This window comes from Hermetia illucens, chromosome 4 (assembly GCF_905115235.1).
Source record: "Hermetia illucens chromosome 4, iHerIll2.2.curated.20191125, whole genome shotgun sequence".
NCBI classification, from domain to species: Eukaryota; Metazoa; Arthropoda; class Insecta; order Diptera; family Stratiomyidae; genus Hermetia; species Hermetia illucens.
This window is the reverse complement of record NC_051852.1, coordinates 1,813,732-1,831,321: the sequence shown is the minus strand read 5'-3', so window position 1 is coordinate 1,831,321 and position 17,590 is coordinate 1,813,732. Positions and strand designations below refer to the sequence as shown.

At 45.0% G+C, this 17,590-nt stretch overlaps 1 protein-coding gene across 1 annotated transcript in view; it reads right to left on the bottom strand.

Moving 5' to 3' along the window:
- Positions 1–11,290: 11,290 nt before the first annotated feature.
- Positions 11,291–17,590, bottom strand: part of LOC119656208 (piggyBac transposable element-derived protein 4-like) — a 123,984-nt gene continuing 117,684 nt past the window's right edge. Inside the window, exon 4 of the mRNA XM_038062599.1 lies at positions 11,291–11,372. Coding sequence (XP_037918527.1) covers positions 11,291–11,372 — 82 coding nt within the window. The remainder of the gene's footprint in view (positions 11,373–17,590) is intronic.

The following is a 17,590-nucleotide window of genomic DNA, read 5'->3' as shown; positions in this document are numbered from 1 at the left end:
ATATATAGTTCAGAGAGAATGCGCTTTACAAAGATATTGTATTCTACTCTACCTGAGTATCTTCCGCAGTAGTGATAAATATAGTTAGCAAAATATATTCTGCAATAAGATGTTCTCTCTAGGCACATTTATATAAGAATTTAAAAAGAGAAAATATACGGGGCCTGACAGTCATAGGCATCACCGTTCGTAATGAGGCGAATGAGTACTATTAGTGAAATAGCTTCAAAGTGACATACTTTGCCATTCCATCAAAACTAGAAAAATGGAGTCAAATAAGCTCCTGAAAATTTGTATTTTCTCTAATTGACTATCTGAAGTTACGTGAAAATTTCAACCATTGCCGTGGCATAGAAAACCACAAATTATAAAATAAATGTTTTATAAAATCTAAAAAAATTAAAAGCGAAGACAACTTCACGGTTTCGTACCAGGACAGAGACAACTCGTCAGACAGTTCGCAGATATAAAATGCTCACTTTATATAATTCGCAAAACATGACATGACTACGAATTATATTGAGCATAAATCTGTCAATATATTGAGCTTAAATCATTCAAAACTTTGGGCCAAAGCTTGGCGAAAACTGAAAAAAAATTATTTGAGGATTAATTGATGACTTAGGATCCATCAATCCTCAAAACAACATTTTTTTACTTATACACTACCATCCTTTCTCAAGCCTGTTCCTTCCTCGATTTACGGTAATAATTTTAAACGTGAGAATAATGGTGTTTACCTGTGAAGAATAGCAAGTTGTTGAACAAACCGCTAAGGAAAATTTAAGAAAAGGCAAGTCAAAAGAAGATCGTCAATTATGCAGTCAAGGAGGCACTCTCTCCATCCCCAGGAATGGTAAACTTTTTGGTATTAAATCACATCCTACTAACTTGCTGTCAATATTTTATGAATTAATTTGGTTAACACCTCATGGAAAGCATTATTTCGACTTTCATAGTTTTTTTTAACACTGATAGGATTCGCACTAAATTTTTCAGTTTCGTTGACCACACTGTAGACTGCTCATACTGCCCATAAAACTAATTTAAATACTTGACTTGGAGCTATGTTTATCTGGTTGCTGTAAACCCCTAAATCGCCATAATTCCTGGTTTTCTGGTAGTGTATTGTTTACAGAGCCTTCTAAAAACACAAAAATTTTCCTTCAATTATTCTTGGCCATCTAGTTCTTGTAGTAATCTGGCTGTTGTGGATAACTAGGATGTAATACTTCCTGTATTACAACATTGTCGCCCTCTTTTAAGATGTCATCACTTCAGCTCCCTAACAACCCGTATACAACCGTCCACCAAAATACTTATTTATTCCTTCAATCAAAATTGGGATAGGGCAAAATACACTAATGATTCCTCGTAAAAAAGTGTTAATAAAAGTTAGGAACATCCTGTGGAAACTTAGCTGAACAAATTCTACCTTTTCCAATGTCATGATTAAAGACCTCAATCTCATTTCAGAACTCGACTATATTGTATGAAGTCCTATTGTTTCCGTGGGTTCTATTGCTTGATTATCTCTTAAAATTCGTCCTGGGGAAGAAAGGCCAAAACGTTTTGACTCCTACAACAATACGCTATTGTACCACCAACTTAAAGCCTCCCCATTATCAGAGAACTAGCCTGGAACCATTTGATATTATTTTGTGCTAGCCCCTCTCCTTCTTCCGGCTTAGAAAGCTTTCAAATCAAAGAATGCGTTTCAGGAACGTGAGGGGAGAGCTGGAGGTGAATTGTTAGTTTCACCAGTCGAGCTTGATCTTCTAAATGCGAAATACTGCTCCATATGTCAGCGTTCCTCAGCATCCCTCTAACAGCATTGTAAATAAGATGCTCCCCGGTATCTGCATTAAGTTGATGACGAATCCCATTCTACCTTGCACAAATATTCCTCACACCCGGGGGACCGTGCCTTCCCAACCTTGTGCAGGTAGGACTGAAAAGTTGCATGCTCACTTAGAAGTTGGATAAGTAGTCATCCATCCGCTTACCCGTCGCATATACCAAGTCTCCTTAGCTTCTGTTCAATAGTCCGTACATAATCGACCAAAAACGTTTTGGAGGTCCAGCACTAGGGTCTCAAAGAAAAGGGGACAGTCTCTTAGATTAGATTAGATTTTTCGTCTGCCTAACAGATCTATCATGCGGAATTAAAACCATTTCTAACAACAAGCGTTACGAAAAGCACTACCCGTCGAGACTGGCGTCTGTGGTCTCAGATCGATGAATTGGATTCACCATCCTCATAACGCCATCCGCCGGGGATCATCCTGCTTTCTCCTCAACTGCCTTGAGGATAAGTCCCCGGTATGGAGACGGCAGCTCAGTATTTTCTTTCCTTTTGCTAATCAGGGCAAACCTTGCTACTTGCAACGGCAATGAAAAATAACTTTCTGCTGTCAAACGTTGAATTCGCTGACCAGAAGGTCTGGTCGGTTGTGAAAAACCAGTTTACGTACCTCTGTCGGGGTACCATCTTGTTTTTCATAGGAAAACAGTTGAAAATTTTCTTTTCAGGCGCTTTCATGAAGAAAAGTGGGCAATCTCCGGCGCTATGGTCATCAACATAGATAGAGAATAATGCCCGTACAATGCGGTTCTTTTGTTCGGCATTAAGTAAGCCCCGATTTTTCAGGTGATTAATCATCGTGGATCCTCATTCACCTCGTTAACTAAGTCCTGCCAGAAGCGAGCCTTGTTTTTGCGTATCTAGTTGGCATGGCTCTTTTTCGCTGATCTGTGCTCTGTCATTGTATTGCATGCCTCCTCCAGTGTTTAAACCTTTTGCTAAAGGGCGGAGCTTATGACACTTCTTCCGCACGTCGGCAATTTCCTCCGTCCGCTAATATATTGGAGGCTTATTACGGCTGAGTGTTCTTCGGGGCATATCGGGTTATCGGGTTCATCACTGAATTTACGACATTGTCAGCTAAAACACCTCCACCTTACGAAGTGTCCTCAGCGCATCGTTGCTTGTTTAAAAAGTTTCAATGGTAGGTAGGTATCAGTGGCCGCTCCGAGGAGCCCAATTAGCGCTTTGGTGCGCCGTTTTGATGCCACAAACTCCTAAGACCGTGACTGTTGTTATAGGAACAGGGAAGCGGAGTCCAGCTGGATCGGATCTTCAGAGCCAGTCCGTAGCATTCACGAAGGAAAGCAGCTCTCCGACCCTGCAACCAGAAATCTCACTGAGGTCCCCAAAGAATGGTTTACCCAGTGTCCGCAGCCTGACTCAGCCTCAATGAATCGCTTTACCTTCGCGACGTTCTACGCACAGTGGTGGCACACACCGCAAAATAAAACTAATTTAAATTGCCAATCAGTCTTCTAGAACTCTGTCTATTGACGGCACCAGAGGTTACGTTTGGGATGCTTCCTTCTAAGGTTGGGCCCGGAACGTTTCCATCATTTTCAGAATCATTTTCCCCTTAGAGTCTCGGTGAAACATGTTCCATTCAAGTACCCTGGTCTTGAGCCACTCCCAAACAGGATCCGCCACTCCCTTTCTCAAATGGTCCCATCCAGAACATCAATCCTGATTCGAAAAATCGCCATCGTGTCAATCGGTGTTAGATAAATACTAAGAAACTTGTTCCTTAAACACCGAATCTAGCCAAATTTCTGCTTTCAGAAAGAACCGATGTTGGGTTTCGTCTCAGATTCAAATAGCAGCCGTACCCGATATGTTGAGATGCTATGAAACTGGATCCTTGTTCCGGTACTGTTTGCTGATAAACACCAGAACAACTTTTACCTCCGCAGCAAACTGAAGTAGCAACTCGTGTGCGGCTGCACTATAGTGTACGTTAATCTGTAGGATGAGGATCACGTAAGCCGCGTCCTATCCCTTACTAGTTCCACCCTAAAGACTATATACTCTCAATACTCAAGCGCCCCCTGACCATCGCGCGAATTCTACTCTTGTTTGTCTTCTTTTGCACGTAATTGATCCCAAAGTCCATTTTCCGTATGGAAGACATTTCGGCTCCACTATCTTTTGACTTGATCTTATAGAGAATCCCGTTGAGGACTTGTCTTGGCAGAATCGATGGTCTAATCCATTTACTTTCCTCACCTTACCTTGCGTGTGTGACCTTCGTGCTGCACACTAACCTGTTGTCAGATCTGCCGCATGTTTTATACGTCTGCCCATAATCTAAGCATTTGTAAGCCTTGATGGGGACTATCCGCATTATCACCCTAAATACTATCCGATTTGCCTGTTGTCAAGGAGGCATATTGTTCGAAGTCTCTCCAGACATTGGTAACGCATTCGCGCTTGATACTCCTTCGGCTTCGACTTTTTGTGTAAGACAGTCAAGATATCAGATTTCCAGAGAGCACGTAAGGTTCAGAATAAAAGTCAGAGGCTTCCCTCCCATGCGCCTCCTGACCACCGCGTGCCTTTTGCTCTTGTTTGTCTTCTTTGCACGTAAAGGAATGAGGAGTCTGCCACCCTTCGTTTTCCGTATAGAGGACGCTTCCGCTCCATTATCTTCGGACTTAATCTTATAGCGAATCTCGCTGAGGACTTGTCGTGGCAGAATCGATGGTCTAATCCCCTTACTTTCCTCACCTTACCTTGCGTGCTTTACAATTCGTATCCTCCTCGAGTTTTGGCAGACGGGTTTCTAACGGTGCGGCGTGCTGTCTTTGTTGGCCTTTTTTAGGCTTTGAAACTGCTTAAATGAAGTCTCCTGCAGACGCGTTTTCTTCTTTCCGTTTTTTCCTCCTGATCGCTTTGAGGAATTATTTGCATTCCGTTGTCTTTGTTTTGTTCTTGAGTCTTCTGTGCTGTTCAACCTCCGCCTGCAGAATTAAATGCTATCCAGAAGTTATTCTAGTTTCATTAGTCCGCCTAGCAAAGATAGTCACTCAGCTCATGCCTAAATCCATCCGCCCAGTTTGAGCGAATTCCTTTGGGCTTTCTTCCGCAACAAAAGCACTGCATGGTATTTGAGTTGCCTAGTTCGGACCAACAGCGAATTACTTTGAGGAACTTGTTTTTTATTTGGCCATACGTATCCCATCTTGCCGAGTGTTTCAGCTTTATTGCCTCCTTCGCGGGGCGTTACGGTGAGCGACGGATTTCCCTACTACCTCCTCAATTTTATTATTTTTGCACTTTAGCGCATCCTGTACTAGGCCGCAATAGTCAGGAATGTGTATACTCTCGGGGACAAGGAGACAATACGCAGGAGATTTGCCACCCGTTGCATTGTTTGTATTTGTGTGATGAAAGGAAAGCATTGCGCATTTTCTACGTTCTTCAATCACTTACGCGTGAAAAAGTCCCCGCATTCTTTTTTCTGGTATTAGTGTCGTGTATGTGATGCATGCAATAGGGAGACATACACAAGAAAACTATTTAGGAGTCATTGACCCATGCGCCAGCTAGCTACCACGCTACCCAACCCGCATATATACGTGCTTCCTGGAAGCTCGGTTAGTTCCTTCTGTATGTAGTCTTCTTGACCCAAACCGAGTTCTCTGAGAGCTGAACTTCGCTTAACTGAATCCGGAACTCAAGGACGAATCAGCGGTCTACTACCATCGGTTCAATACAGACTATCTGACCAGGGTTCCAAAGGGATTATCGCATTGGCAGAGGTAAGCTCACATCACCCCATCGACGTTGGCAGAGAGCTATCAATGGCTTCGAGAACTCTTTGTGTGTCCCGACGTGCAGCTAGGGTAAGAGCTATTGAATCTGGTGTCGAACTGCCACTGGCGACTGCCGTCAGCATGTTCCTGACAGGATCTTCGCTGCAAGTCTTGCTGCTTCCTCCTTTGCCAGTTTTCAGTTATTGTAAGGTTCCAAACTCTTACTCGGCTTGGTGACCTTTGTGAGTGGTGAAGAGTCGACTTAGTATGTAGTCGATTTAACCACTTGTTCTTTTGAAACGGCTTAACTTTTTAGTTCAATCTTTTTGCACTGAGGCAACTGTTACTTCGTCAGCACGTGTCGACATAATTCAATTTAATCTAAGAAAGAATTATCTAAATGATTTTGATTTAGGCGCGCCAAAGTATCCATTACTATGTGCATGTGCATGTGTAACGTGAGAAAAATTTCTTGCATCCCCAATTCAACTTTAGGCTAGATCAGTATTAGCCCCACCTAAGCTTGGTTGTCATGAAAAAGCAACGTTTAGATAATATCACTTTTTTCATTCGCTGATAGTCGCGAACTTTGTATATTTTACTTTAAAAAGTTTGCCAGCGAAATACCTCATTTGGGAATAATCTCTGCGCTAATAGCGAGTAGAATGCAAAAACTTCAAGTCCTCTTGAGATAGATACATTCATTGCTTACTTAGAAATGAGCCAAAGTTTGGTGTGTAAGTGACTTTGAAGGAAGAAACGAAAAATTCCATACAAGGAACTGCTGAGAAATATCAAGGGACAGAGTGAAGATGACAATTTGCATCTAAATGTATTCCTACTCTCTCCATGCAAGGACGAAATTTCTGACATCAGAAAGAAAAATGTGACCCGTGGCAATTGCTTGAGATTTAAATATCTAAGATATGTGGCGGTTCATATATATTGGAATACGTAGTCCTTTTTTGTTATCCTGAATATCATAAGGCGTTGGTAGGGAGATTGCTGCTAAGGACTCACAAATGTAACTAATAATTTCCTTTCATACTTAGGGATCGGTCTTATTGGTTATTGCAGTCGTCGTAACTATCACCATGGTATCAACGGCAATGGAAACAGAATGTGGTCATTTTACTAATTAATAATAAGCCGAAGCGGGTCCCAAGCCCGGTTGTGAAAGGAGGAGGGATGGATAGCTTCAGTTTGAATGGCTGTACGCCATCGCAGCGTCTCAGGGGGTAGGTGAGGAAAGTGCAGGAACTTTGCAGTCTTGCAGATTAGTCACTAAGGAAGCTATCTCAACACCTGACAGCTAGGGATAAAATGCACCATCAAAAATGAGAAGAAGGAGAAATTTGAGGTCGGGTACGGATAACCGGCGGGAGTCGTCTGACTTGGTGACTGGGTTGGGCTCTCGTAATGGACAGCATGGCGTCGAAACCGCTAGTCGTGGGGCAGTTCGACGTCTAGGCGCCACGACGACCAGGAGCGTAGCTCGGCCTGCTACAACTGTTTCGCCACAATCTGTGGCGACCACTTCAGCAGGTTCGCGTAGGAAGCGGATGAAATGGATTGAAGAAATGAACGTCTTCATCATCCGCTCCTACTACGAAATAACCGCGGGGGCAGGTACAACATCTAACCGCCCCTTGTTGCACCAGAGATTCGTCGAGCGTTTCCCGCAATTCGCGCACGTGATTCTGCAGCGAGCCGCAGACCAATACCGCTTTATTACTCGCAGCGACACAATCCCGGTCACCATCGACTTGAAGTCATCGGAGAAACTAGTGACCGAAAGTCGATGGGGGCAGAGGCGACGGCATCAACAACACCACGCCGCACTGCAGGTAACAGTTTCAGTACTCGCCGAAGCACTCTTCTCCACCGGTTTCCGCTGAGGTTCAGGACGAATTCCAAAGAGCGCGTGTAAAATTCTCGGATATGGATCTTTTGCATAGACCAGATATTCCCAGGCTCTATGCATCTCCAGCAACTCCGGGAATTCTATCTCAAATCAATGATGAGATTGCATCTCGACTGTGTGCTGATATGTCGCTGCTGCAACTACAATCACTTGTGTATTGTGGTGCAGTTGCAGCTATCAGATTGCACGGTCAGAAGATTCGCTTTCGTGTTATTGGTTTGAGTGACAAAAGAGATCCACCATGGAAAATTCGTCTGGAACGTCGGCGGGACTCACTAAGACAGGACATTGCTAGGCTGATTCAGATCAGCACTGGCAATGCCAGCCGACGGGTGAGAAATAAAGTGCAGAGGGTTTACCGGAACTATGCCATCCCCTGTGAGACACCCGTTGTTGAAATTGTGGACACAATAAAACAGAAACTTTCTGTCATATGCAGTCGGTTACGACGGTATGGCGAAAGTTATTCCAGACGTGTCCAGAATGTAACATACGCGAGGAACCAGCGGAGCTTTTTCAGATCTCTCAACGAATCCTAACAGAGCGTCCAGACAATACAGTTCTCGATGATAAAAGAGTATTGGGGTGGAGTTTGAGGGTCCATCATGCTGAGCATGCTGAGTGGATCACCGCCGAAGCCACCCGCCATGCCAATACACCTGACATGAATTTTGCGGATGTTACCGAAGAGGAAGTCCGACGAGCCATAAACAGCTCGAAGAACTGGAGAGGCCCAAGTCTGGATCGGGTGCAGAATTTCTGGTATAAGAAATTTATCAGCGTACACAGTCAATTGGCACGCAGTATAAATGAGGCCATGAGTCGGTCGGAGGAATTTCCACCTTTCCTCACTGCGGGGATTATCTACATTATCCCTAAGAAGGACACGGTGCAGGACCCCGCAGACACAAGACCGATCACTTGCTTACCAACCCTCTACAAATTCATCACGTCCATTATTAGTGGAAGGATCAATGGGCACCTCGTGACCAACAACATTCTGTCCGAGGACGAGAAGGGTTGCTGAGTTGGGTCAAGGGGTTGCAAAGAGCAACTCATTATCGACTCGGTAGTTGTAGGACAAGCAACTAGAGGCCAATGAAACCTCTTCAGTTGCTATATCGATTATGCCAAGGCTTTTGATAGCGTTCCGCATACCTGGCTAATCAATATCCTGCATCTGTATCGCATTGATCCGAAACTAATAAAGTTTTTGGTGACAGTCATGGAAGGGTGGCATACCACCTTATCGGTGCGTACATCTGAGGGTGCTAATACCCCAAAGCCCATCTGTATACGAAGGGGCATCTTCCAGGGGGATTCGTCGAGTCTCCTTTGGTTTTGTATAGCACTGAACCCCCTTTCATGGCTATTGAATGATGCTAGAGGACATGGTTTTGCAATAAAGTATGGCCTACGTGCCTAGATGACATCAAGCTGTATACTGGTACTGACAACCATCTTAGAAGTCTGTTGCGAATAATAGACATGTTCAGCCGTGATATTCGGATGGAGTTTGGATTAGACAAGTGTCGAATCCAAGCCATCCGCAAAGGTCATCACGAGCCGCATGCCGGACATAGCATTGGTGACCTCCATCGAAGCTATGACCGAGACAGACTTCTACAAGTACCTAGGGATTCTGCAAGGGACCGATGCTCGAGTTGAAGGATGCTCTGCTGTCCGAATTCCCGTGACGTGTAAAGCTGGTGCTGAATCGCATCTCTAGGGGAAGAATAAAATAAGCGCGTTGAATGTATTCGCTATCCCTTCACTGGCTTATGCATTCGGAATATTGCCATGGACGAAGACCGATCTGGAAAACGTCCAGCAGCGGATACGGACAACTATGTTCAAATTCCGAATGCATCACCCAAAGTCTGTCGTGGAGCGGATAAACCTGCCTCGTGACATCGGAGGTAGAGGCGTGGTTGACGTGGCGGTATTTTTACAGCAAAGAGCAGGCGAGTCCCTTGCATGCGACTGTCTGTAAGGCAGACTGTGGACTGACTCCACTTAACTTGAAGGATCGATCTTTCAATCCTCTGAGTGGGGTGAAGTCGGACCAAGAGCGGATCGATGAATGGAAGTTGAAGGCAATGCACGGTAAACACGTGAATTGTCTTTGGCAGCCATTTGTCGATTTGCATTTGTCGAATAGATGGCTGTGTGCTGGGGAGCTCTTTGCTGAGACGCAGGGGTTCATGTGTGCCATTCAGGACGGCGTGGTTGCCACCCGAGCTTATAAAAAGCTCATCATGAAAGAACGGGTAGAGAACGACCAGTGCAGAATGTGTGGTTCGGCGTTAGAGACGTTGGACCATCTCAATTCTGGCTGTACTGTTATGGCACCGGTGCAATTCATCACCAGGCATAATGCTGTATGTAAGGTTATCCATCAAAACCTTGCATACAAGCATGGGGTGATCACGGGAACATGCCCGGTTTACCGATATGGGCCGCAACCAGTACTTGATAGTTCTGCTTACAGCATGTATTGGGACCGGCAAGTTCTGACTGATCGCCACACTCAACACAACAAGCCTGACGTACTGTTAGTTGACAAGACGGGTCGCTCCGCGTATATTATTGATGTTGCTACCCCCATAACAGCAACATTGAACGGAAATACGTGGAGAAGAAGGTGAATTATGAGCCATTGGCTCGGGAAATCCTACCTAAATCCCTCCCGGCTTCCCTTGATGTCCTGGGACTTTCGCACAGTCTGGTTCAAACCATGCAGAAGTACCATTCTGCATACGTGCTCGATGTTGCGGGGAGTACTCGACGGATTCTCCCACTGACCTACCACCGGCCACCACCACCGGTGCCCCTTTGGTTTTTAAGTAGGTAGGATCGTCCGAGCCTAAACGCTTGGCACTGTGCTAGTATTAGGTAAAATCCGGCAACTGCAGAGATTGTGATAACTCGGAAACAATTTCTAGCTCAATAATATGTCCATGATATTCCTTTCCCCTTACAATTTCTTGAAAAAATCGAACAGTTGTCTCTCGTGTACAATATAATAAAAGAGTCCTCATTCATTGCGTCTCCGGTCCGAATAAATTCAATCAAACAGTAAAAGAGATAACAAAAGCCCATCATCGGTAACCATCCATCAAACAAACATCCTCCTGAACAAACTTCAACTTTTGCCCGGCATTGCATTGTCCCTTTCAATCCCTTCATCATGTCCTTGCCCTATGTCCTTCATAAGCATCTAACTTTTTGCCTAAACATTTGGAGGAGAAGCAAATTTTACAAACATCAGCATCGGTGAGCTGCACGAGAGGCTATAAAGAGGCATAATCATAAATAATGCAGGGCCGGGAACAAAACATTTCAACCCCCTCATTAATTTGCACATTCGACGTTCAAACTCGAAAAAAAAAAATACTTTCGACAGGGTCAGACACTCGAAATTATATCCTTGCAGTAAAGAAACTGCAATCTACTACGCAACCCTGGTTGCTCTTTGACAACCCCCGAGCAGAGAAGGAGGCAAGGAGAGTATGCCTTACCGAGAGGTTGGGATGCCTATGAAAGGGGTTGTTGCGATATTTCGTTAATAAAGAGTGTAGAATCGACAAAAGGACCACTTCGTTTGGTGGAAAACCAACAAACACTCGATACGAACAAAGTGGGCCAAATTGTGCTTCATTGTTGTATGATAAATTGTAGTGGCACTTGTGTCACTGTAACTATCTTGGTGCCTTTATGATATCTCTCAAAACGCGCTGGGTATCCTTATGGTCGCGGGAGTTGAGGTGCACATGTTATGATTAGAATTGAATTACACTCGTTAGCCAGTGCAACGCCTATCCCGTTTCTGAAATTATGAATGGAGTTTATTGAACAGGTTTCAGTAATTGTAACAAGTGTTTGATTGTTTACTTGTGATATGATCGATGGGACTTTAGGTGGAATGTGAAGTTGTGGATTAAACTGATTGAGTACTTCGATGGAAGGATTTGTTTGATCTGGGAGAGAAGACCCTTACGTAATGTCAAACATTGTCAACTGCTACTACGTCTGCTTATCTTTGATCTGTATTTCTGGATACCTACAAGATGAAGGACAACTTAGGCGCCCTACCCCGCGTTAAAGCTTTGGTCTCTCTCGGTTTAACTATCGTGTCCTTCAATTCACAAAGTGTAAATATTATCCTGCCTATGGTCTTGTGTCCAAATACACAAAGGATGGCCTTAAGGTCATTTTCCCTCCGCCCGTCTTATAGCTCATCCTGTGAGTTGGGGCTTAAGACTGCACTCAGATCTACTACTTCCACTCGTACAGAAATCTTCGGAATCCGAGACCTTTCCCAGAGAGTGGAAGAAAGGGGTGGATCGTTAAGTTTCCAAAGAAGGGCACTCATTTTGAGTGCGACAATTGGAGGGATATCTGCGAGCTCACTGCCGTTGTAAAGATAATAGCTAAAATAATCCGGACATCCATCAAAAAACATCTCAAAATCTTGATCGACAGAGAACAGGCTTGTTTCCGCTCCGGATCCTTCTGCATTTACCACATTTACACTCTACGGGTCATTTTAGAACATTGCGCGGAGTTTAGATCTTAGTTGCACCCACTCTTTATCGATTCTTAGGAAGCGTTCGACAGGGATTATCCGGAGTATTTCACGCAGGAGGAGGGTCATTCCGAAGAAACGGCGCAAAATTTCTCGTAAAATCTCGAAGGATTTTGAGGTCCAAAAAGGAGACCACCAGAGTTGCGCCCTGTCACCGATATTATTTCTCTTATTATCGGTGACGTTCTTCATGCTGCCTTGTCCGGAAAATGTGGAAGAGTTCAATGGACAATGACGTCTTTACCCACACACCTCGACTACGCTGATGACATCTGCTTGTTCTCTCACCGGGCCATGGACATTAACCAAATGGGTCTGGAGTTGTATATCTAGAAAGCGTTATTTCTGCCGACGGTGGCGTCGAACTGTATGTAGTCCGACAAATTAACAGCGCTAAATTCGCTTTCGCTGCCTTGTCTAAAATCTGGAAATGCAGTTATCTCTACACAAAGATCAAGTTGAGACTGTTCTGTGCTATTGTTCTTTCTGTGTTGCTCTATGGGAGTAGCACATGGAAAGTGAACCCCACTATTACTCAAATCTCCAAGCCTTCGTGAACACCTATCATCGGAGTACGCTGGCCTGATAGTATCTCAAACGAAAAACTTGGTTACCAGGTTAATCCCGACCTGAGTTGCAAACGCAGAGCTGCGTGGGATCAGGCGGGTGTCATGGGTTGCGAGTAATAACATGACCCACCGAGTCACCTACGAATATCTCAAGTTAACCTTGTAAATAAGTAGCCACGGACAACCAGAACATTTGCTTTTGTGTTCGTTTTTCTAAACCGTTTCCGGCTTTCTAGGGGAGCAAACGTTCTCAAAAAATCCGTAATCCGGGGTGAAGGAATCGACGCGCCTATCGGATGAGTTGCAGTGATGTTACTCTGTATTTCAGCGGCTTCCCTCCAAATACTTCCCCTATCTTTGGAGGAAACCATGAGGCACTGTGACATTGGGGATCTGTTGCAAGACTGACTGTTTTTCTATTACACGTGGGAAAGAAATAGGGTTCGTTTTAAATAATTTCATTGCGACCCCGGGGATACGAAGGTAGTACCCAACATTATCCTGTGAACTTTGAGTCGAACGGACAAAACTGGCGCCATACCTAAGTCGCCCCGGTCGACTAATTCTAATTCTCTGCCTCTATCTGCCTCGCTTAATTCCAGTGTGTCCATAAAAGATGGTATCAACCCGATGACGTCCGCTAGCCTACTGAAAAATCCTCCATCCCAGGGACAAGTTCCCTACGCAACATCGGATGCGCTACGAAGTTCTGGCGTTTATCCTACAGTCGCTATATTAGCACCACCGCACGCTTCCTCTTGTGTATCATCGACGCCCGCCACCGCTGAACCGCAGGCCCTTCCGACCTCATGTCGTCCAAGCGGCCCCCAATTGAACGTCGCCTCGCCACCGAAACAGCTGTTCGTGTCAAGGCTAGCGTACTCCACTACGCCCGACGAAATTCTGGCCTATATCAGAAGCAAAAGCAACTCAACTTTGTCACCTCTTTCCTGTGTGAAGCTGACGAAGGATGGCTCTCCTGACCGAGTGATAGCTTCGTTCAAAATGACATATCCCCATGACTTCGATGCTATCGTCCAATCCTCCTTTTGGCCACAGGGGGTCTTCGTTAAGCCTTATCAGAAGTCTAAGATTCGTCAAAATTTCCGGCCCGCCCGCCTGCCTCGCCGAACTTGAATGATTCCAATAACTTTACGCTATTTTATCAAAATGTAAGGGGTCTAAGGACCAAGCTGTCGGATTTCAAACTGTCTGCCTTAGCATTCCAACATAATGTCATCTGCATTTCTGAAACCAGGCTGGATGACAGGATTTTAGATTCTGAGCTCCTCGAAGGTTACTCTGTCTTTCGTTGTGACAGAGACTGCGTTGCGCTTGGCAAGACAACTGGCGGAGGTGCCCTAATAGCTGTTAAGTCCCCTCTCCGTTCCGAAATCGTCTTTTCCTCCTCCTCCTCCTCCTACGATTCTGTTACCATACGTGTTCTTCCGCCAAACGTATGTCCCTTTATCATATCGTGTGTATATTTTCCCTGCCTAAGCCCACCTTCTCTGTACGAGGATTTCTTCGACAGCTTATCAGAGGCCCTAACAGTTTTGTTTCCCTCACTTCCTTTCATCCTCTGTGGTGACTTTAATCTTCCTATGCTCTCCTGGCCCGTTACACCTGGCCTTCCCTCCCTCCCTAATAACTCGACCCACCCTTCCCTTCCTCTATCCACTTTCATGTACACCTGTGGGGCCCTCCAATTTAACCTTTCTAGAAACCACTTAGATCGGACTCTTGACCTTGTCCTCTCTAACCTTCCTGTACGTTATCTTTCCCAATCCCTTCATGCTCCGTCTTACGTTGCCCCTGACGCCCATCATCCTGCTCTCGAGTTCGATGTTCAGATATCCCGACTCCACTCTCCTGTCGCTCGCAAGCCTACCAAGTTCAACTTTCGTAAGGCGAACTTCGAAGGTCTGAACTCAGCCCTGGCGTCAATCAACTGGGTCCCCCTGCTCTCTCCATTTACATGTGACCAAGCACTCAACACTTTCTATACCATTTTATCTGATCTTCTTCCTTGTTACGTTCCCTCCTCTCCTAAGTGCTTGCGCTCTTACCCCGTCTGGTTCACCACTGAAATTCGCAAAAAACTACGTCAAAAACAGACTGCGAGAAAGAAGTTCCTGTCTTCTAGAAATGTTGCTGACTTAGTTTTTTTCAAATCCCTTCATTCCTCGGTCAAATCCTTAATACGTAAGTCCAGACACGAATATTTGTCCAGCGTGGAAGACTCACTAAAGCGCGGAAATCTGAAACCTTTCTGGTCCCACATTCGCAACTCCCGCTGCCCCGCCCAGTTATCCCCTCCGTCCATTAAATTCTCTGGCTTCTCAGCTAACTCCCCCCAACGATCTTGTGATTTACTCTGCCGCTACTTTTCGTCAGTCTATGTTCCTCCTCCTTCCTCCGAATTCCTCCCGATAGTAGATGTAGCCTGCCCCGCATCGCCTACCATTCCCCTTCTTACTCCTATCCTTGTCGAATACCTCATTGGCGAACTTGATGCCAAGATCGGACCTGGCTACGATGGTCTTCCAAACCTCTTTTTAATCAAAACTGGTAAGTCCATCTCCCTTCCCCTATCTCTTATTTTCAACAAAAGCCTTGAAGAGAATCATTTTCCCAGCTTGTGGAAAGAGGCTATCATTATCCCCATTCACAAAAGTGGCGATCGTTCGCTTGCCGAGAATTACCGTCCCATTTCCCTCCTCTCCTCCTGTTCCAAAATCCTGGAAAGATATGTCAGCGACTGGTTGTCCGCCCACTTTGGCCAACACATAGTGAAAGAACAACACGGCTTCGTTAAACGTAGGTCCACTGCCTCCAACCTGCTTGACTTTACCAATTTTGTCGCCAAATGTCTAAATTCACGGCAAGAAGTGCATACCATTTATACTGACTTCGCGAAAGCCTTCGACACTGTAAATCACAAGATACTTCTATCCAAACTCTCGTCCTTAAACGTTCCCATACCACTAGTTTTATGGCTTGCCTCTTACCTTTCCAATCGATCCTGCCGCGTCTCTTTTGACGGCTGTACTTCCCGCTCCTTCTCCCCCTCTTCTGGCGTCCCACAGGGGTCTATTCTGGGTCCTTTGCTATTTTTATTTTTTATTAACGACCTTCCTCCCCTCCCTACTTGTCCCTGTTTGCTCTATGCAGACGACCTTAAGCTGTTTTCCGCTATATCGTCGCCTATGGACTGTGTTTCCCTTCAGAATAACCTGGACACTCTGGTTCGTTGGTGCTCGACTAATGGTTTAGCGCTAAACGTCAGAAAGTGTCACTCTATGTGCTACTCCCTAAAATCCTCACCGACTTCTTTCTCCTACTCGCTTAACGGACATTCCTTATCCTGCTTAAATTCCACTCAAGACCTCGGAGTCACTTTCGACAATAAGCTCCGCTTTGACACCCATTGCCTCGATGTTATCAATCGAGCGGCAAAATTGTCAGGCTTTATTCTTCGCTCCTCCTCTGATTTTGACTCCATCCAACCCTCCTTAGCTCTTTTCAATTCCCTTGTGAGGAATACCCTCGAGTATTGCTCCGTGATCTGGTCCCCCACTCGTAACTATGATTGTCTTGCCCTTGAAAATGTGCAACGTAAATTCACCCGTTCTCTCTTCTTTAAGAAAAGCTTCCCTCGTGTGGATTACCCCTCCCGCCTCCGCTTTCTAAACCTTCCCTTCCTACAACAGCGTAGATCCTATCTGGATCTATGCACATTCTTTAAACTTTCCTCAGGCCTGATGGACTGCTCCGCCGCTGACGAGATCACCTGCCGTCCTGCGTCTTATAACACACGTAACGCAGATATTTTCAACGTGCCCTTCGCGGAGCTCGAAGTCTATTTTCATTCCCCGATTCCCAGGCTTTGCCGAAATTATAATGCAAAACAGCTTGGTCCTTTTAACTTCCCTACTTTAAGTAGCTTTAAACGTAGGATAAGTTTTTTGCTTTCTCCTCCTCCTGAGGACAATAATTAATTGGAATTCTCTCTGTTTGCTGTCCGTTAATTAAATAAAATAAATAAACATGGTTAAAAGTCGCTCAACAACATCAGAGCGGCTCTTTGCCCTTGGATGTTTTAGCGGTTCTGCCGTCAACCACCAGGGACGGAGGACCTAGGTGCAGTATGCTTGGCAAAGAAGATCTAGGTGTCGAATGCTTTGGACGAACCAACTCAAACAATTTATCGTCTGCGCCTATTACCGTGTCACGGATTTGGAACGGAATCCATCAGGGTGCAGATACCGACTCCATGACGCGTTCATAACTCGATTTCCGAAACTAAGTCATGTTCCGGAAGAGAATGTCGTTAACCAGTACCGGCTGATAGTGAACAACCAAGTTGACCTACCAACTAGGCAAGAAACCTTCCAAAAACTTTCACTTGAGCTTACCGAACTAGTCAAAGAAGCAACACCAGTACTCCATCTGTAAGGCATTCTAAGTAGTCAGGAGAACCTTAATAAATGGGGATGACGACCCACTTTATTTTGAGACTTTGACTGCATTCCAGGTTGCATTCACAGAATATGCTGAGATTCTTCCAGACGCTAGGTCAAAGATCCCAAAACTAAAGTTCACTTCGGCAACTATGAACATCATTGCTACCGTTGGCAGAATTTTGACTGATCCTTTGGCTAGCGAGATTACTGAGACAGAGGTTTACAGCCTGGTCTACGTTGTAGCTCTCATAGTTATTCGTCTCAATAACTAGTATCTTGAAGCAAATAACAGAGGTTTACGCAGGAGGACTTTACTGTTCTGGGGTTTCGACTCAACAAAAGATTAGGTTTGAAGCCGATTTTGGCTTTCTGCTAACAGTTTTTATAAAAAATATGTTTAACCTGTAGTTGAGCTCCCTTGCCG